The sequence below is a fragment of the Trematomus bernacchii genome, unplaced genomic scaffold (assembly GCF_902827165.1).
Source record: "Trematomus bernacchii unplaced genomic scaffold, fTreBer1.1, whole genome shotgun sequence".
Lineage (NCBI taxonomy): Eukaryota > Metazoa > Chordata > Actinopteri > Perciformes > Nototheniidae > Trematomus > Trematomus bernacchii.
In genome coordinates, this window is record NW_022987582.1 from 1,509,686 (window position 1) to 1,532,187 (window position 22,502).

Below are 22,502 nucleotides of genomic sequence, written 5' to 3' on the forward strand. Positions count from 1 at the left end.
GTCTACCTCCCTGTTTTCCCTCCTTCCAACCATCCTTCACTCCCCCTTCCTCCTCTCTCTGAATGACATCTCCCCAAATCAAAACAGAGGTGATGCAGCTTCATGCCACTGGAGGAAATGAGCGGCTCTCCCTTCCTCTTCCCTCCCTTCCCCTCCTGTCCTGTCCTCCCTCGTGCTCCTGCTGTCGGTCTTTTCCTGGCTAAATCGCCATGAGGAAGGGATAAATATTTAAATTCCATTAGGAAAGTAATCTGTCAATGGGAGTGAGTGAGTGCCACTGCCCCTGCATGGCCAGAGAGGGAGGGGATGAGGGAGGAGGGTTTGGCAAGAGAGAAAATAGGTAGGGATTGTCTTTGTGAATGTGTGTATGGTGTGTGTGTGTGTGTGTGTGTGTGTGTGTGTGTGTGTGTGTGTGTGTGTGTGTGTGTGTGTGTGTGTGTGTGTGTGTGTGAGGAAGTCCAAACACAAACTGTCAAGTCTAACAGGAGAGAAACAGGGGGGAAGGTCAGGGAACAGGGAAGCTAAATATACGTGGACACAAAGAACAAGCCTACGGGGGAAAATAACCAATACCACAGAAAATCTTCTGTTATTTTGTTAATTAACAAAAACCTGACATCACAGGGCAGAGGGCAGGGAAATTGGAAGGCAACAGAAAGCACAGGGGACAGAAGGAAAGCGTAATAATAGGAAAAACGAACAAGCACAAGCAGGCCAGTGGGAGACAACAAATGTATGAAAATGACAGGTCTCTTCACAGGTGTCTAAGATGAGATTCTCGATTTCAATCATCCCCCACTGCAACACTTGCAATGCATGATGGGTTTGTGACCCCCCTCCATCTTTCCTCTTTAGCCTTCCATCCATCCACATGTGCCTCGACCCCTTCCAGGGCCCAGGGCCATCGTACCTCGGTAATCGCGTTACGGCCCTGATTGCAGATGCCTCTCTCATCACGGAAGCAGACTCAGTGCTGGCCAGACTCTGCCGAGAGCACAACCCAGACACGCAGAGGCAATTCTGCACACATGCAAGCGCACATACACATGCATACACACATTCAGACAGCCCTTTAAACGCAGCACAGACTTTCAAGAAGAGGGAGATGCAGGCAAATCAGCCTCGAGTGGGAATATCCCACATGGGGGTCCGACTAAAACCTCAGTCTGGGACGGAGACGGCCCTAATCACGGAAAAAGTGACAGAATGAAAAACTTAGAAACACATGGTGACACCTCCGGGAAATGTCTGGGTCCTACAGCATGGAAATCCCTAGAACAGGCAGATAATAAATAGGGATAGCCAAACACAGAATCCCGCACCTAGATATACGTAAATATGCAGAGACGATAACACAATTTCCTTGACTGTATTTGCAGCTTTGAGGGAACACCCCCATTGCCAGTTCTGCACAGACGACAGAAGGAAGGAAAGCAGGTGTTATGGAAGTGAAGAGGAAGTGTTGGAAATTGTGAGAGATGAAGAAAGGCTCAGGGTTTCTGTGTGTGCATTAGCAATGTTGCCTAGTTTGCCACAAGCAGAATTAAAAAAAGCAACTGGAAGAGAGTGAAGAGATAATCCCCCCCAGTGGTGTCTTGGGACCAGGAATCTCCTTCATTCAGTGCAAATTAAATGAATAAACTACATCTAAAAACGGCCAGAGGGAAACAAGATGCAAATGGAATCTAATAAATAAACAATTCCTGGAAATAAGCAAGTTAAATGCTTCTGTCAAGGCTATATCTGAGGAGGGGGCTGTGGTTTACCTCACTGTCATTGTATCTTATAATTCCCCGGACGGATGTACACAATGCAGAACATGACATCATGAGACGAGCATCCAAGTATTGGACATGTCAGAACTGCAGGCTCACTTTGAAGAAAACTCAATTTTTTGAAAGCTACTGCTACTCTCTGTTCCTAATAGCATCTTCATGTATTTCAGCGTCTGAGAGTGCCAAGCGTGTGTCTTCTTGATCAATGGACTGCTTCTAAAATCTAACTGAATAACATAGTTCAGCAATGCTTAAAGTGCCCTAATGGAGAAATATCCTTTCCTCACACACTCTTTTAGAGTTTCTATTTGATTTATTTCAACAATTCAATTTTTGCCTTTCAGTCTGAATCTGTTGCAAGTGTATTCGCTAAAATGAATCCTTTCATTCAGTTTCTTGTTGTTGGGAAGGTAAAAAATGTGTGTATGTCTGAGGAAATGAAGGCTATTGTTGAGCTGGCAGATAAGGGAGTCACACAACAAACCAGCTCATCAAATAAATGCACATGCATGGACGTCCCTGGATGCTACATTAAACACGTGAAAGATACACTTGCAGTTTTTTTAAATAAAAAATCTAGTTTGGTTTTGGTCCTATGGATTGTGTATCTTCTGATAAACCAAAGGGCCACTTAGAAACCGGGGTTCATATAGATGCATTTCTTGCTCCATCGTTGGATAAACCAATGATTTTTTAATACTCTGTCCACATTACTCCTGACCTATCTTATTCACTCGCTCTCATTCACTCGGTGTTAACTCAAACTAATGGCGTGGGGTTGCACAAATTAGATATTCAATCATAGCTCTCTCAAAATGTCTCCCGAGTTCATGGAGGCGATAACAATCTATGCTCAAATTCTAATAATATCTGCATGATAATAGTCTCCATCCGTTATCTGATGTCTTAACAGAGAATCAGTGGAGCAATCTTACAAATGAAAAAAACAAAATGCAAGGTTAAACTCACTTGTAAAAGATACTGATTCATAATTCACACAATACTATTGCAGGTTGAAGAGTTAGTAAAGTGATAAAGTGTTTAAGCCTCGATCATATTGTGTTTTCAGTCTATTCCACTATAATGCTCAGATAAATCACCAGGCCAGTGTGTTATGTGTGTAAATATACAATAAGTTGTATGTCATCTTCTTGCTATCGATCTTGCTTAAATATCTTTGCTTGCAAAAAATTCTCACAAAGATTCTGAAAAGGTAGGTTCAAACTAAGTGATGTGTCGTAGTCAAGCAGGAATATGGTAGCGTTACCACGGTAACACTGTTCAAATGAATACAATCTTGACTGTAACAACAATTTTTATGAGTGTTTCTATCTTTAATACGTTCATTTAAATCTTATGCGAAATGTGCCAACAATGCATACAGTATACATAATAGTGTAAATGAATGTTTAAAACGTTTTCTCATTCTCAAAACCAATGTTTAAATGTACGGATTAAATCTGATTAAGCCCCACTCCATCAATTTAGTATTGCAGTCCAGCACACTGTTGCACTCCTGATGGACAGTTACAAAAAAACGTATCTAGCAGAGATACAAAAGAAATGTCATGCACTTGTCAAAACCTGGTCCCTACATTATCCACAATGGATTTTGACAGCTGACAAATTCAGTCATAGATTTGGGTGTAGCCTTTGTAGCCTCGAGGTCTTGCAAACTCTCAAAAATGTTTTCACTTTCAAACTTCTTTCTTTGGGTTTTCTATATAGTTCTCCTTGAAAGATAGTGTACATTCTCTGGAATCTGTGCAAATACGTTTTTTTCTAAAGACATTTTAAAAGAACTACTAACAGAAAACACTCTTACATTGACGAAAGCAACAGTGCACCCAACTGAACTGTTTGGAAATGATTGACTCACTACTGCTTTCACATTAAATGCCATAACCTTTTCCCCCGAGCCAGAGCCAGCAAAGTCTGGTGGTCAGTTACAGCCGACCCTTTCCAAAAAAGGACATGTATATTATAATTACCAGTTATTTATGTGTCTTATTCTTATGTCAGCACAGTTTTCTCTGGTCACTGCTTTATAAACACAAGCAACAGCACTAGGCTGTAATTGTACTACATAGTTATCAGTATATTAATCAATCAAGAAAATTCCCACAATGAAAAGATATTCATCCCATTCATCAGAATTGCAGGCAAAATCAACGTAACTAAATCCCCAACATCTTTGATTTCTTGTACCATTAATGCGGTAAAGGGTCTAAACCCCAACTGTGCAGCAACACTGACACAATCTAATAAGTACATTGTAAACAATGATGAAATGGTAACTCAGGGATAATTTCATTGTTATCCAATGAGATCCCCATCTGAATTTCAGGAGGATTTTAGGGATTAGCTCGCTCAAAGAAGTATGTGAGAACAACCAAGAGAGCAAGACAGACTTGATACATTTCACAATCAGAAGCCATCCCATCAAAATGTTGGAACATGAATGATAACTGTGAAGATCAAACATTGGGGTATTTTAACAGCAAATAGAACGCTGTAAAATGATTTTGGAAGGGTTTGTCAATGTGATCATTTATGCTACGCTAATTTTAACAATAAACAAATGAAAATCAAAGTTGAATTGAAATGGTGAATTTCTTTTTGTTATCATTTGTTTTTACTTTTGGCCAGGATTTTCCATTTTCTGGTCTCAAAATGAAAGAAATAAAAACGAAATGAAACGTGTTTGATGTCAGCTCCCTGTAACAAAAAGCTTTTCCCTTTTGCGTCACGATCTTGTTTCTTGAAACAAGCTCTCATTTGCTTGAGAACAATTATCTCTCTTCCATAACAAGATAATTACTGTCAATAGTTAACAAGAACATTGATCTCCCCCCTTTCCCCCTTATTCCATGCTGAGCACAATTGGTTTGGGCTGTCCCCTGGCAGATTAGAAGAGACAGTGAAGATGAAGAGAGGGGAGGAAGGGAAGAAACATCCAAAGAGGAACGATACGAGAGACGAATGAAAACGGGACAAGATAAAAGGCAACAAAAAAAGACAGTGAGGGTTTTAAGAGGGTGAGAATAGCAGGAGAGTGTGGAAGTACCACAGGAGAAGGGTAAATAGGTGAGAAGCTGGACGCTGAGTAGCAGGAGAGTAGTCAGGAAGAAAGGATCTGAAACTCACAACATTTAATTGAAGCCCTGTGAAGAAAAAGGAAGACAGATGTAATCTGATAATGACGAAGAAGCAGAAGGAGAAAGAAAGAAAAAAGAAGGAAACAGAGAAGCACACTGATGGTGGTAAACAAAAAGTACTGTGAGATAAAAGACATGAGGAGGGAGAGAGAAAGGAGGTATAAATGCCAGCTAAACCCGATAACATCATTCTGATCTCTAGGCTCTCTGCCTCTCCTACCTTCTGTGCAAATGTGTGTATGTGTGTGTGTGTTTGTGTGTGCATGTGCATGTGCATGTAATATCCTGTTACATGCTGGGCAAAACGCTCCAGCAGAGTGTGTCAAAATCTAAGAATGAGATCTTTATTGAACAATGCCTTTCATTTTGCACAGCATTACTTCTCTTGGGGTGTATCTGTGTGTGTTCGTCCCATCCACCGATAAAAGCAGGGACAAATGGACACTTGTTATACTGCTCATGTATAAGCAAACAGGCTCGGCATCAGCTGGCAGGTATTGAATAATAAAACCAACATGGATGTAATGAAACATGTGTATTGCTCGAGGCGTAGCCTATATGTGAGCAGGCAATTTGGGATGCTGCACATATTCACTGTCAGAGCCAGGCTAGCTGTTTAATACTGCTTCCAACTGTAGGCCACTTTTCAGCATTTAAACCCATATGTTTCCCTCAGGAGTGGACCGAAAACACAGCTGAAAGAGGAAGAATATTGAACAAGCAAGTGGGAGCACGACTCCAAAGAAGAACATATGTTACCCCTTACTGCTGAATGTGTAAGCAAGCAGCTGTTTTATAATAAATATCAACTTGAAAGCTGTTCAAATATGTCAATGTTTTGTTTAGAGGTTTCTTTCACTGCCACCTGTGACAGTTTAGTTGTTGTGCAATAAGGAATTATCACCAGCATTTCAAATGTGCTGCTCTTTGGTTTCACTTCTTAATAAAGTGGTTAAAACCGGATTATCTGACTGCAATGTCACTGTGGTCCCAGGTTTCAGCAATTTTCGTGAGTACAGTGTTATCATAACCAATAGAAATGATGGCCAAAACTACAAAATAATACAAGCTGTAATAAACCAGGATAATCCCTTGAGCTGTCTGCTGCCAGAGAGTGAAAAAATGCTTATAATTTATCACCATCCTCACTCTAGTTATTATCAAAAGTGATTTGGGGATATATCAAATCTTCACCTCCCCCACCCTGCTGCCATTTCCATCCATATCTTCATCGCACTCCTCCTGAAACTCCTGACTTCATTTAATAAAAGGAATGATTTCTCAAAGAGATTAACAGAAGACCCTTACAGTATCAATCTTTTCTTCTCCCATCGCTATTAGTGTGCCTGTCACGTGAGCCAGCCACAGTGAGCGTGGGAGGATGACTGACTCCATATGTGAAAGTGACATCAAACTATTACAGACTTAAGGCCAGTCTGTCTGCCCCTGTGTGTGGCAGTGAATAAGCAATGGCCATCAAGTTATTGATCTACAGACTGAGAGCCTCAGAGCAGCAAGCATCAGAACTCGCTGTAGCTGTAATAGACATTTCCAGCAACATCCAAGCTGCGATTTGATGAAAAAAAGTCACAGCATTAAACTAATACGGGAAGAGATGGATGAGAGTTGCTCTGTGGTTTAGCTGGTGGGAGTAATAGCTGGTATGGGGGCACTTTTGGGTCTGATTCCCGCAAGGCTCCCATAAATAGTCAATGTGCATCGATTGCAAATGGCTTCAGATGAAAACTCAGGCTAAATGACCGAGGTACCATTATATTAGTGAAATGACAAAAAGAAAAGCAGATATCAAGAAGCATGAAAGCATTTTCTGATTGATTGTTTCAGCCTTAGAAGAGGTTGAAGTTATGTGTGTGTTTGTGTGGCTTGCATGTGTGTGTATGTATATGTTTATGTGTGTATTCATCTATTGAAAGACAGGGTCGTTATTGGCTGAGTGTGTATTCAACATTCGGTTTCAGACTGTTGTTTCGATCCCACAAAGATGCTCATTATAGTCATTAATGGACTGGAGCTGACACACACCTGGGTCTCTTGGTTTATCTCAGGAGTTGGAGGGAGACCACATTATGTGTTCGCTTTTACAGAGCGAATATGTGCATCGACTCATCTTAAATGAAAACCACTCCTTAACAAAAAAAGGTGAAGGCATTAAAGAAGTTGCCGACATTTTGGTTAATACAGTACGAGAATATTGATACAATTCAAATGTATGACCTACCACAAACGAAATGTGTAAAAAGCCTAAAGGGTAACAAAAAAGTGTTTTGCAGCCGGTCAGAGGGTGAGAGCAAAAACAGTCTATGTATTTTCTTCTGATTAAATCAGAAAGGAAAATGATTGTTCAGTATTTAACATCTAAATCAGCTAATATTATAAAGCACAATCAGAGGCCAGGACCGTTTTTATATAAAGCCCGGCACTGATTGGACGGAATGTGCGCGCCATCCCAGACACCGACAACGAGCATAGCCAGTGAGCACCAGCTTCAACCAGAGTGACTGCATGTTTTCCATAATAGACCCAGGATGTCCACTAAGTATACGCTTCAGCAATTTGTTAGCTTAGCATAGCATACAGTCTGTAAGCAAAGGGAAACAGCTAGTATGTCTTCGTTTGAAGTTAAATGTCTTCCTTCCAGCATCTATAATGTTCAATAATTAAAGAAAAGGGTTTAAGAGTGTATAACTACTTTTTGGCCAGACAATGTGACTTTCTGCAGCATTGCAATAGTCGTGCACATAACACTTCGCAAAACCACAAATTGTACTTCTGACACTTTAACTATATTTTTATGGTATATGATAGCTTTTGTACGATTTAACAAACAAGATATATTGTGTTAACTAGTGAGCTTCTTGATTTTGATACAGAGTAGCTACAGTGCTTCCAGTCTTTATGCTAAGCTAAGCTATTGGCCTCCATAGGTACAGTCATTGTCATCACAGAGTATTGGTGATCTTATACGTTTTAGCAAAGCTAAGCAACTAAAGCTACCAAAATGTGGAACACCTGCCAGTGAGTTGGTCTGTGTCAGTGTGTATATGTGCATGTGTTTTTACCTGAACTTCCCGAGCATGGTAGGCTATGATGAGGCCCAGCAGTATGACCGTGGATAGGCTGATCAGACACTTCAGGGCCAGAGAATACATGGAGCTCTGTAGAGAAAAAGAACATATAACTAATCAGAAACATGCAGCACAAATAAAATACACATTTAAGTTTCATTTTTGACACAATGATTGTTTTAATATTGAGAGTAAAATGACAGAAAACATCTGTGAACCCACATTCATGATAGTCCACATTTTGTATAGCTCAATCTGGAGCAAGTCCCAGATGTCAGACCGTGTCTTCTGTCACTACTCTGCTCAAATGGCATGTGTCAGCCTCAGCATAGACAATAGGATGTAACATTTACAAAAGAGACTTTCAAACGCTGAGCAGAAGTAGAATGGAAGTATTTCACCCGTCAATATCACTGCAGCCGAGGTTTCAATCCTCTGCTTGTCTGGTTTCATAGGGCTGCTAACCCGTGCACTGGGGAACGTTCAATCAATACAACTCATAGCACTTCAGTGGCTTCTTTAACCCCCTCACCTCACACACTCAGAGCACAGCAACGAGTTATCATACGCAAGTGCGTACACATATACTAAAACACATCTGCGCATCAGCACATTTACACTGGAAACATACAAGTGAAGACACTACATCTACATTACATGATAAAACGAGAAAAGAATAATGTGTATTCGTTTATTTTTATTTGATAGGTCTTTGTGTTCATTTAGATTTATATTTTAATTGGTGAGAGCATGCTAGTTTGATTGTGAGCCAAATGTGATTCGGGAATAAATGAATGGTTTCAGGAACTATTACATTACATTACATTACATTACATTGCATTTAGCTGACGCTTTTATCCAAAGCGACTTACAATAAGTGCATTCGACCAACAAGATACAAACTTGAAGAAAACAGAATCATATAAGTACATCAGGTTTCATAGAGCTAAAACATTTCAAGTGCTACTCAACTGGCTTTAGATAAGCCAGTCCTTTATTAGTATATAAGTGCTTTGTTACTATAAATGAAAGACAATTAGAAACACGCATTTTAGCTTTACACAGCTTTATTTTTATTTATTTAGTTAGTGGCCATGGGTTATGTGAATTAATGACATCTGAAATGTTCATGCGTTCTGGTGGAGGACATGTCACTCCATTTTACCATCTGTTATTCCTTGCTTCCCCCTCATCCGTAATTGTCATGCATCAGGAAACCTTGTTAGCCGTGCTAATGGCATGGCTCCCGAGGGATATAAATGTCAGTCTGTCTAAGGGTCTGTATGTTGGCTCACCACTTTGGTACGGACTAGAATACCTTGACTACTATGGTTTGGATTGTCTTGAAGTTCTCTACATTTGAAAATATATACCCCTGATTTGGATAAAAACAATCCTAAACTATTCTAAAACCCTTCCTAAACAAAGGTAGTTCATCAGACAGCAGATCACTGTTGTTTTTGCCTACAATATTCAAACAGGGGTAAAGTGCTAATTGTTGGGTACTATTTTTAGAAATATGCTCTACATAATGCCAATTAAAATGCAGAGCGTCTGATGAGTATCTCTAGCAGGACGATGTTTGAAAAAACCCTGTGCAACAGTATGGCTCATTGTTGTGTAGTAGTTTGTAGTTTTGGCTCAAAATGGAGTTACAAAGCACAGCGGAGTAAACAATGTTTGTTAGTGTCAAGTTAATGTGAGACGAGATGTAAGCTAAAGATTGTTCTCTTTATCTATAATATAAATAAGAATGAATAGAAGGTGTGTGTATTTTGTTGTAGTTCAACAGATTAAAGTTCCCCTTTTATAATTTCTAATTGAGCATTTAAAGGTGGGGTAGGTAAGTTTGAGAAACCGGCTCGAGATCGCTAGAATTTGAAAATACACAACCGGAGAAAATCTGCCACTTCCTTATAGAGCCCCTCCTCCAACACACACGAACGCGCACATGACCAATGAGGGCACGAGATAAGTTTGTGCACAGATGGAAGGCTGACAGGCAGGTAGGCCATCCAGTTATTTTAGCCGGGCCGGCTAAAATGATTGGTCGTGCTTTTTACAGTATTACTGCTTCCACAGATGAAATATTTTTATGGATTTTTTGTCAAAGCACTTAAGATATTCATTGCTATCGGGATGTTAAGAGCATTCCATGGAATATAACAAAAAGTGTATCTCGAGCCGGTTTCTCAAACTTACCTACCCCACCTTTAAGTGTTAATATTCTGTTTCAAAGCTTGTGCAGCCTGATCATTTTTCTCAAGCATAAAAATAAAAGGCATTCATTGGGTTTCGATAAACCACAATAGCTTAATTGATTCAGTGGTCTACACCAGATCAAGGACTATGTCTTGAACTGCAGAATATAAAAGGCAAAAAACAAAGTGAATTCATTCTCGAGATCACCAGGGTCAGGTGACGAACACCAAAGCCTGCTGTATTCTTCAAGAGAATAGTTGAGCCCCATAAAGACCGCAGCATCTCAGATCAGATATTTCTGCTGTTAAGCATTCATGACCAAACACACTACTAATCTAAGTGTACACTCGTGGGTTTTTATATAGTACTCAGCCTTTCCTTCATGACATTATTAGGCAAAATCTACATTGCATTTTGGGTTCATGAATATATATTGCAAGTCAGCCTTCTGGAAAATGGAGTGTGTTAGTGTGTTACTGAGTCTACGAGGGCCTGCAGATGCTTGATGGCCTTAATGGTAATAATGATATTAACTTTACACACAAATGCACAGTCTAGCTTGTAAATCCTCACACCCTCAGTTTATTATTCCTTTTCCTCTTAACTATCAACATATGAGAGGATTGAACATGAAACAGGGAACCCTTTCTACCATTTAAACCACACACACACACACACACACACACACACACACACACACACACACACACACACACACACACACACACACACACACACACACACACACACACACACACACACACACACACACACACACACACACACACACACACACACACACACACCACACACACACACACACACACACACACACACACACACACACACACACACACACACACACACACACACACACACACACACACACACACACACACACACACACACACACACACACACCTCTCATCACCTCCTCCAGCTACTGTCGTCAGTTGTCCAGCAACACTTCAACCCAATCACGGAGATAGCAGACCTGAGAACGTGTTCATTATGTAGCGTTGGCAGGAGCTACAGTAGAGACCTCAAGGTCAGGACTGCCTGCTCACACCTCTGCTCATTAACTGAACATTGAGCAACATAAGCCTTGGAAAGTCTGTCTTTATTATTTCATGGGAAAGACCTTAAAAGATCTCTCGGTTCAATCTGAGTTTACTTCATATATTGTTCCACCATTTACAATTTCTTGTCTAGTTAATAAGGTACCTTAATAAGGTATTACAACTTGTACTACATTTAGCAGTTTATTCACACACACACACACACACACACACACACACACACACACACACACACACACACACACACACACACACACACACACACACACACACACACACACACACACACACACACACACACGCACAGTTTCTCATACAGTGGTTAAGGGCCACTTCACACCACAGGGAAAATGCCATCTAGCTTTGGCTATCAACCGATTTATTTTATCTGCTTGCCCAATAATCTAACCGTTTTTATATTTTTTATTTGCTCAAACTCTGCCTGTCTTGGTCCGTCTCTCTTCTGCTAACATCTCATTTGTAATCACTGAAGCGAACTAGGTACAAAAGGAAGCCAACATTGTTGTGCTAATGAGAAAAATTCAGACTTGTTTCTGTTTGAACACAGTCACACTGGTGAGCTGAAATGTGATTTGTTTAGAGTTTACTTCCTCACTCTGTCTCACCTCTCTCACTGCGTCTACCTCCAGCCGTCTGTTGCCCGCTCAGCTTTTTTCAGTTCTGCCCACACTGTCATTTAGTTTCTGCCTGTTTCTACTTCCCTTACTCTGCCTATATGTTGAATGACATAACTGGGACGGAGACGTTTGTGCATACATGCTCACCTTCTGTTTATTTAGGCTTTGTTTACACCATGACCACTGATTCTCTATTCTAGTTGGTCGGCAGGATAGTTTCTGGTTACTAAACACATCTAATGCAGCTGTCATTCTTAATCAATGCACCTGATTTAAACCTTAGATAAGGTCAGCAGCTAGGTTTTAGGTTTTGTTAATCCTCCCATCACTGCAGATGTGCATGTTGACAGCTGATGCACACACACTTCTACATACTGTGGTCCATGGCACTGGAGAACAATAACAAATATATCCCTTTTTTTTGGGATTAGAGTATGTTTTGACGTGATATCCATTCTAGACAATCTCAATGATACCTTTATTTGAAGTGCAAAAGCTCAGAGAAATCAAACTATATCTGGGAGAGATGCTTTTTCATGAAGTAAAATTAACGTTCTATGTAAAATAACTAATGAAAACAAGCCTTCAGTTAAGTTGGAGATGGAGCATACAGGCAATTATCGTAGCTCAGCTACAGTATAGTTAATAAAAAGTCATAAAAATACAAATTCACCTACCAAATCTGGTTTACCAATTCATTACAAGTTATGGTTTCACAAGGGGGGTTTTGGGTGCAGTGATTAATGTTCTTAAAAGGCACAACATGTGTTTTTTATGCAAAGTTACATGAAATAAATAGTTCTTCAGGATAGTCAGAAGTTGCCAGGTAACCAGCACATTTGTAAAAAATCAACAATGACTGAATTGTGTTGTGCATGTTGGCTCACTGTCACACTGCCAAGGCGACTGTCAGGCAACTGTGACACTTGTAAAGAACAGAGCCATAATTAATGTCATTAATAAAACCTGTGTTTTTCCCAGTACGACAAGTCAAAATGTCTGATGTGAAAAGGCAAACAGGAAAACTGTTGTTCATTAAGAGACAGCATGACAACTTCCAAAATCTACAATAAAATTAGGACAACAACGCAATTCTCTTAAATCAGTTTGATATTTGTTTGATTCTGGAAATTCAAAGGGAACAAACAGAAGAGGAAAAGAGAAGTCTTTTGAATCAATGTAAGATTAAAGTTGTACCAATCGTTTACAATATCAGATATAATAATGTTCACATGTGAGGGCATGTGTTACATGTGTCGGTAAGTGTGTGTTCAGCTGTGCATAAGACGTGTGCCATTAGTGTTTATTGATCAATGCCTTGTAGAGATAATGAGCTTTTTGAGCTGCTTTAGTTCAATCAGCAGTCAGACATTCACAAACACTGAACAAGTAGTATCTAGATGAGGGTTTTCCTCAATTGTCCCTCACCCTAATTGACATAGATGTGAGAGCAAATACACGTTACAGTCATACCAGTGGTTGCGTTAGACTTTTTCGTTGTCCGTCATTTTGACGGACAGGATCGTGACATTTCCGTCATAATCCATTATTACCCGTCATTTTATTTTTCATGTTTTAATGATGAGACATATTTAATATTTATGTTTGGGTACTAAGCAGCAAATGTTCAATCATTCCTTTTTTTTATGATTCATACAGAACTTTTAAGGGCATGGAGAAAAACAAAGATGAACAGAGACACCGACCGTGCGGTCACTTTTCATGTCAAAACGAATATGAATGATTTATTTTTCCTTGCCACTTGCTTGCCCCTCTGCTGCTGGCTGAACGTTGTCAGTTTTAGTCTTACTGGCTTGTCCTTCATCCTCCACTGCATCAATCCCTCTTCTTTCACCTCGTTTATCCACACCATCACAATTACTGGGCTTATTAAAAAAGCTTCGGACACTCAGCTGCCGTGACATTTTGCGATTGCTAAAGCCGGTTAAACAACGAGGTAATCAACGAGGTCAAATACAAGACTAGACAATAGCTACTTAATATGCACACACTCGCCACCAACTGGACAGGGGTGTGAATTACTAAATAATAGTTAAAGTAGAGTACAGTAGATCGCCCTCAGTCGACCTGGCCACTAAGGATGTAATATAATGTGGGCCGCTGGTGGACATTTTGGCGCTGTTCCGAGTTGTGTTCTAATCTGTCAAAATGACGGACTGCTTTCAGAGTTTTCCGTCATTCTTGGAAAAATTACGTCATAGACGGAAAATATTCGGTTAACGCGACCTCTGAGTCATACACACTACGCAGGTACATCCATGAGAACTAATATGACAGGAGATGACGCGTATAGTGACTTGAGTGTCTATGGTTACCGATGGATGATGCTAACACCCAGGTCTAACAACACACTCATACTGTAGAGAGAGGTAGAGAGGCCTGTTACACTGAAAGACATGAGCACATTTTGTACCTGTTAGTAGCAAGACCTGTGGGATCTACTGTCCCTTAGAAGTCTCTGATCTAAAGATGAAGGGAATGTGGAGAGGAGGAGGTAGAAGAAGAGGCAGAAGGGAGGAGGGGGAGTGACGTGCAGACGTGCTGAGATGGCTCCTTAAGAGAATACGGTGATAGTTGGTGAGTTTAATTCCCTGGTGATCTTCAGGTACCCTACCGTCTGAAAAGCACCAAGCAGCCGCTGTTAATGGCCTCACAAAGATGTAGGTCTAAAAGGTCTCTCAGTAAATATCTTGAGGAAATGTCATAAATAAGGAAGCGAGGGTTGTGAGGAAGAGACGCTGGAAGTGCAGGGGGAATGTGGGAGATGGTGTAAGCCCGCTGAGATGGCTCTTGGGGAGACAAAGACATATTTAAGACTCGCCAGGGGAGGAACATAAACACTCCCCGTAAGTGAGAAGAAGGAGGGAAAGGGAGAATGGAAGCGAGCACTGCTACAGATCTGCGAAATCATCAATGCTTGTGGTGAGAAGTTTGCACATGCTCACACACACACACACACACACCTCCCATCCTGTACATCGAGGTGTTGAGTGTGAGTGGTGACGGCGTGACAGGTGAAGTAGGCAGCAGCTGTGTGTTCCCTCAGAATAGAGCCTGAGCCGTGGTGTGGAGCCGGGGCCCCCGGGGAGCCACATGGGCCTTTGTGACATAGCCTTCTATTGATCTGACAGTGACATAGTGAGGTCCCAGGTGTCAGATAGCCTCAGTTATTCTCAGATAGACACACATGTCCGAGCGGGATTCCCGATCCTGATAAAATCAATAATAGAAGCTCATAAAAGTGTTTTATAAGGATGTGTCATCATACTGCCATTAACACTTGAGGAGTCAAGGTCCTGGGTTGAGTGGCACAGGGACACTGATCATGAGAAGAGGCCCCAGATAATGCGATGCATGAGACTCTAATTGTCTCTCGACTAGTTATTGAATTGGATGTTTTTATTTTTTTTCGTTGTGGGAAAACTCACAAGTCTGCCTGGAGAGCAAATAAAACAATTTCACATTCATGAATTATTTCATCATTCAATATTCCCTCTGCATAATATGCCGTGGCTCAACAACTGTGATTGGACACTTTCAGTACAGGGATTTACTGCGCTGCCTAGAGTGCTGAGTATCAATGCAAGTATTCGGAAAAAGTAAATTAGCATTAATCCACAAAATTGTGCTTAGGCTTTCCACTACTGCTGAATATTTAAACAAAAGAATGTTTTATCTCCATTAAAACTGATCTTAATGACCTAAAAAGTGGCCTTCACCTTGATGGACTTCGAATTTTATAGAAAAGTAACTAGATAGATACTAAAATACAATAAATCTCCGCTTCATTGTGTGTTTGAAATATGTTACTGCACATGAATATACATATGCTTACTCACTAAACCCACAGTCACGAACACCATGTCCTCCTCTCTTAACCCCTATCCATTTATCCTTCCTAACATACTCACAAACACACACCCAAACACACACGTACACACCCACATACCCACATACACACACACCCACTGTTTAGTTCCATTCTTATTCTTCATCTCTATTTTTGGTAGCGAGATAGAGCAGCTGGTTTGGTAGAAACACATACACACACATGGAGTGACATTTAGTTTACAGCTATTGTAAAAGAGTCAAAAGGCATACTGTGCTGTTAACAGGGTAGATAAATATATTTATAAATATATATATGAAAGAGATACGGAGGGAGAGATGGAGAGAGACTATATTGAAGAGTTTATATTCAATAATGAAAAAGGATCTCTGTACTATCACATTTCCCCACACGCTCTCACGCTACCTCTCACTGATGCACACACTGTAGCACCTCAGAATGGCAGCTTCCATTTTCAGTGTGTGAGTTTGTACGGCATGTGTGTGCCGGGGTGGACGGTGAGTGCATGGGTGAGTAATTATCAATAATCAATACAAGAAATCATTGAAGGCCTCCCCCCTAGACTGGTTTAAAGCACTGCATCAACCTCTACACTTCTCTTTTGACTGTCCTCCCATTCATCTCCCATCCCTTTCTCTCTTTCATCCTGACAACCTCGATATCCATTTTTCACAACAACCAGCGGGATTCTTTCCATCTCAATTATCTAAGTGAGGGCTGAACTGTCTGAAGGAACTCCAGTATCTGTTGGAGTCAAATCAAATCTCCAAACCATGAAAAAGAAAGAAGTATACATTGTTAATCAGGCTTTGCTGAAGCATTCTCAACTGTCCACCCTGAATGGAGACATTGAAGTGTACACGATATTCTACCAACCAATGTAGAGTGAGAGCACTGGCAACAATTCAGCCGCCCTGCTCAAATTCACGGCTGCCCATAGATTCTTATGTTGGCCAATGCTGGTGGATTCAGATTAAGACTGTATTGGTTGTAGCTTAAGGTCCTAAATCAGGCTTTTCATTAATGCCTTTCCCTTTTTCTCTCCTCCTTCAGCCTTTCATTTCTCGCCCAGCCGCTTCTCTCTTCCGATCACACACACCCAGTTTGACGCCCACTGGAGGAGCAGTGGAGCAGAGGGAGAGAGAAAGTGAGGGGAATAATGAAAGAAAGAAAAATAAAGATAAAGAGACAGGCGTGGAGTTGAAATAGAAAAGAGACGGGCAGAGAAAGAGAGCATTATAAGTGTCCGCCGTCCCTTTCAGGGAGGAGAATGGGTCCACAGAAAGGAAGGAATGACACAGGGAAAGCTTGAAAGAGGGGAATACCAAACATGGATTTTCATTAAGAAAAATACATAGACTCTAAAAAAGGTTTTCCTCGAGAAATGGGTGGGAGACAGAGGCAAAGACACTAGTGGAACAGGAAGAGGCAGATTTTTCCAGCATCGACAGTAACAAAGAGATACTCTGAAAGACTGCAAACCAAAACAGAGGAGGAAGATAGAGGCGAAAAACACATCCAGGTGGCCTATTCCAATGGCTTACCTGTAAACCTGTGCCCTCACATCATCTTGTACCCGTCATCACATGGTCAGTGATCCATGAATGACAAGCTGCATAAGTGGAAGTAATGTTTCCACCTTATTAGCTAAAGAAAACCAAGCCACTGTGACATGTCAGACTGAGAAAAGGGATGGAACAAGGCCAGAAGTATCTCTGCACCATGAAGGGTGAGCTCAACATGCTCCCGAGCGCGCGGGGACAATGTGTGACACACACACACACACACACACACACCACACACACACACACACACACACACACACACACACACACACACACACACACACACCACACACACACACACACACACACACACAACACACACACACACACACACACACACACACACACCACACACACACCACACACACACACACACACACACACACACACACACACACACACACACCACACACACACACACACACACACCACACACACACACACACACACACACACACACACACCACACACACACACACACACACACACACACACACACACACACACACACACACACACCACACACCACACACACCACACACACACACACACACACCACACACACACACACACACACACACACACACCACACACACACACACACACACACACACACACACACCACACACACACACACACACAGGCCAGAGGCCGATTCAGCTTATTACACTCCCCATTAGACAGACAAATGAGATCCTGGCCTCCTACCGATAATCTGCCCCCCCCCCATGTCCTTAGCAGTGTTGTATTACATCATCGAGAAGAAGTAACTGTCAAGCCTGGTCACAACAGTTAACGTTAACAACAACAACAACAACAACATGGTGCTGGTTTAATTTGGTGAGGTGTTCCAATCATCAATGCATGAGGGGTGAGAGGTTACTCTCTTTATCTAGCCAATTGCCCCCTTAATTGCCAAAGTGTGGGCGTCCTGGTTTGAAGACAATCATTACCATTCAGTGTCCACGGTTCGAATTTGGCCGGTGGATAGAGATGTGCGCGATTAGTCGATTAAATATTTCTTAATAAAAACTGTCAGACTTCCTATTCGCAGATATGATTTGTCCATAACATGTTTTGAAGTTAATTGAACACATTTATTACAAAAGGAAAATCAAACAAACCACACATTAGCCTGGTCATCCCACAAGCATTAAGATGGAGAGTGGGCCAATGATGACTTATTGTAAAACCACCGCAGTTTGGTAGAATTAAGATCAGCTAGAAAATGGAAATAAGTCTGTATGTACGCGGTATCAAAATAAACTGCCATATAACCACTCGACCGAGGAATGCGTAACCACATCCAGCACAAGCTTGTGGATGTTAAGCTACAAGGAGGGCAGGCTGCTGGTGTTAGCCAAACATTGGAAACCACAATGAGATTTAGGTTTACCACCCTAATGCAGACACTGTTATCCTGCTTGATCTGGAAAGATAATGCAGAGTAGTCCTGTTGCCTTAAGATTTGAGGTATTTTTCATCTTCATTAAAGGTGCAATCAACCAATTTATTATTGCACTTACTTAAAGTCGTGGGACTTGAGTGGGACAGATTAAACATAGAGTGGTCAAAATGTAAGAAGCAGATGCGGAGATATTTAAACTTTTAGTCCATACTTAGAGTCAAACCCCAATATTACCAGATCCTAAACTGACTATGGACCCTACCTGACTAGGAACAACACTTTTTGTTCAAATATAACTTCCCACAACCTTTGTTCCACAAGCTTTTGTCTATAAATCCAGAGTGTCTATGAAAGATCTCCCTGATGACGTTAGTATGACTTCATCTGAGTAATTTGCTCCTCCTGAGATAACAATTTATACAACCATGTCTTTGAAGTGACCTTTACTGTAGGTGTGAAATCAGTGAAGTGCCCCTTGACTGTCCTCTCACCTTGTTGTACACGCCCCAGGACAGCTCCGTCTCAATCACCATGACGACGATGCCAAACATCCCGAAGATCAGGGCATAGTCGCTCAGCCTCTTCCTCTTCTCGAACAGCGCCCTGCGCTGCCCCAGTTTATAGCCAATGTTTTGGTTCTTCCTTTTGGAGGCCTTGGAGGTGCTGCCCCTGGGCCCTGTGCCCGCCACCCCGACCCCCCCCACTGCCCCCACCGCCCCCTGCCTGCTGCCCCGCCCCGGATGTGCCCGCCTGCTCTCCACCAGCGCGTGGTTCTGGTGGTAGATGGACATCTGGTTGGAGGTGGAGTCAGTGATGTCATATCCCACCCTGAGGTACGGCGAGTCTTCTTTGGAAGAAATCACAATCTCTGGAGGGCTATGAATTGGGGGTGGATTGGTAGAAGACAGGGCCACCAAAGAGGTAGGAGTGGCTTCTCGCTGTCGGTCGTGCCCCCCAGCGGCGGTTGCCCCGGCAACAGCTGAAACGCCACCCTCTTTGGTTTCGCTGCTGCTGTCTGATTCGATGAGGTTTCTGCGGGAGGCGCTGAGGCGGCTCAGGGGCTTCATGACCCCGCCTGTGTACTTACAGGAGCTCATGGCGATCTCCGTGAAGGGGTTACTGTCCCGGCGGTGGACCAGGGGGCTGGCCTGCCTGTGTTTGCAGCCCCTCTCTCTCTCCCTGTCCCTGTCCCGCTCCATGGAGGGTGAGTGGGACGAGTAAAAGAGGGCATTGTAGACTGGGGAGTCCCCACTCAGGCTGTGCTGCGAGCCCAGGCAGGAGGAGAGGGGGGTACTGGTGGGGTGCAGGGCGTTGGGGATGGCTGGGGGCAGAGGCTGGGCTCCAGAGGATGACAGGGGCAACTTAGGGAGCGATGATGGAGGTAAGTTGGGCGTGGTAGGGGACAGGGACGGGGTGCTGCCATTTAGACGCTCAAGGCTTGATCCTCCCATGTGGTTGGAGTGGTTTGATCCTGGCTGGTTGCCAGTTGTTGAGGGATGAGAAATACTGCTCAGGGGAAGGAGGAAGCGCTGGTCCTCATCCTTGCTCCCTCCTAGCAGAGCCAAGCTCAGAGAGGGGGGAGGCTCCATGGTCACGGCGGTGGCCACGCACTTTTCTACAAACAAACACAAAACAAGAGAAGAGCAGAACTATAAAGAAAAATACACACGCGGACAGACTATTCATCATGACGGCAGCAATGCAGACAGCACAGACAGAGCGAGCGAGTGGCTGGAGGGAGCATTGTGATGGATGACGCTTAGTTAAAACAAATAAGGGTAAAGTCTGAACTCAAAAAGCTGAAGATGTGTGACAAAGAGGGGCATCAGAGTGAGGAAGAGTGGCCATAATTTGGGAATATGTTATTCCTTGAGTCACATTTGAGTCAGCTGCCCAGCCAGCCTCCCTCAGTGACCTCTCTCTCTGTTTCCCAGTGTCCTCTCTTTCTCTCACATCCCACAGTGCTTCCAGCAATCTATGCAATAAAATGTCATCTGTGTTACTATGATGTAAGCCAGAGGGATGGTGCCGATCCTCTGGCTTCACAATGAGATCAAGCTCCGAGACTAAAGGATAATAATTCCACATCAGTCCGTTTTGACAGCACATGAAGTACTGTGTGTATGCCTCAGTTAACCATAAATTGGCTTCATTTGATTAATCCAAAAATAATAACCTACTTTCAGCATGATATAACGAGACACCTTCACGGCCCCCTCCTCCCTGTCTGTTTCTCTACCTACCTCCTACTACCTCTTCTCTCTCGGTCCCTATCCCCCAGGTTAGTTGCTTTGGATCACTGGCTGGATGAAAATAGACCACCACACTTTTTCTTTTTCATGTTGTCACGGCCATCCCATCATCTTTTCGCTTCGCCTCCTTTCATAAAGGTCCCTCCACAGGTCCCTCTCTTGTCTCTAGAAATTGTGCGTCGCTCGCCACAGATGTTGCCTCCGTCTCCACCTGATACGATCAGTTTGATTCTTTCTCAATCACCGCTGATCTCTCGACGGTGCCCATTTCGATCCCGTCAGTGACAATCGACTCGAGATCAAGAGGAATAATCCATAGTGACTGGATTACATCAATCAACCTGTGGCTGCACGTCAAAAATGTGCAGCGACATAAACTGGCAACAAAAAAAACGCAAAGCTGGACGTCAAGTAACACTCCTCAGATGAGCAGTGAAGTCTGTGATTTAATGTGTGGCTCCACCGACTTCTACTCAATCTACAGCTCTGTGTCTCCCCGGATCTGTCTCACTCTCTCCTCCAACTTCTCTCCCTCTTTCTCCGCCTCCAGACCTGCCGTTCATTCCCATTGGACGGAATCAGAGGAGCGAAATAAGCGCGGAAACAGGTGGCAGGGTTTGTAAGATGTAGGCGCCAAACAAATGTCTAATTTATTGTAGGCTACTCCTGCTATTTGGGGGTTATATTTTTGTTGTGCTGTTGCTACAGAAAACATGTGATCCGTTTGGTATTTGAAACTGCTTAAAGGCGGTGGCCTCTATAATAAAAGGCATATCTAGTCGCGTAAATAAGCACCGGTTACACCCGTAAAAGGCAGCTGTATCTGGCAACCTCATGTTAGAAACACAGGCAAGTCATTTTCACATTTTAGGAGCAATATGAATGCATTTTTATGCAATGCAAAAACGTTTATCTTGCTAAACCAATACTATTATGTCCAAAATAAATGCACGGATGACTGGGAGGAGGGTGTGGAAACAGGAGAAGCATGGAAATAACCAGTCCTTGAATTGGAATAAAAAAGGTGCCAGTACTCTAAATCAGCAACTGTTTCAAGTCAATTTATTATTTACAGCCCAAAAACAAGAATTTGGTTCAAAGTCATAGTATATCCTATAATGCTGGTGGGTTTGTCTCTTTACTGTATTTTAGAAAGGCTCACTGTACTTAAACAAAATGACTCAGGGTGCATCTGAGATTAGAGAGGGTGCAGGGGTAAAGTGTTATTTTTATAAGTGGGGAGTGGATCTAACACAAGATTTTTTTTAAATATTGAAGTTAAATGCATCAATCTGGTGCACTTTGAGAGAAAAATTAAGAGATCTATGGATACATCTCTCAACATCCATATGAAACAGAACTGTAAACAGATTTTTCTATTTCTTTATGGATATTTTACAAATCACTCTCCTTTTAAACTCTATTCTTGTTTTACTGTCATATAGTATTTCATTTTTAGTGAGTTACT

The 22,502-nt window shown here is 42.2% G+C and overlaps 1 protein-coding gene across 2 annotated transcripts in view; it reads right to left on the reverse strand.

The window, feature by feature from the left end:
* kcnn3 (potassium intermediate/small conductance calcium-activated channel, subfamily N, member 3) overlaps positions 1 to 22,502 on the reverse strand; it is a 46,347-nt gene that overhangs the window by 22,429 nt on the left and 1,416 nt on the right. Inside the window, exons 1-3 of one of the 2 annotated variants that reach the window (XM_034127318.1) lie at positions 21,026 to 21,459; positions 19,274 to 20,397; positions 8,014 to 8,109 (exon numbers count right to left, since the gene is read on the reverse strand). In XM_034127318.1, coding sequence (XP_033983209.1) covers positions 8,014 to 8,109; positions 19,274 to 20,371 — 1,194 coding nt within the window. In that variant the 5' untranslated portion in view covers positions 20,372 to 20,397; positions 21,026 to 21,459. Of the gene's footprint in view, positions 1 to 8,013; positions 8,110 to 19,273; positions 20,398 to 21,025; positions 21,460 to 22,502 lie in introns of those variants that run through there. The other variant, XM_034127320.1, reaches the window with a different exon arrangement.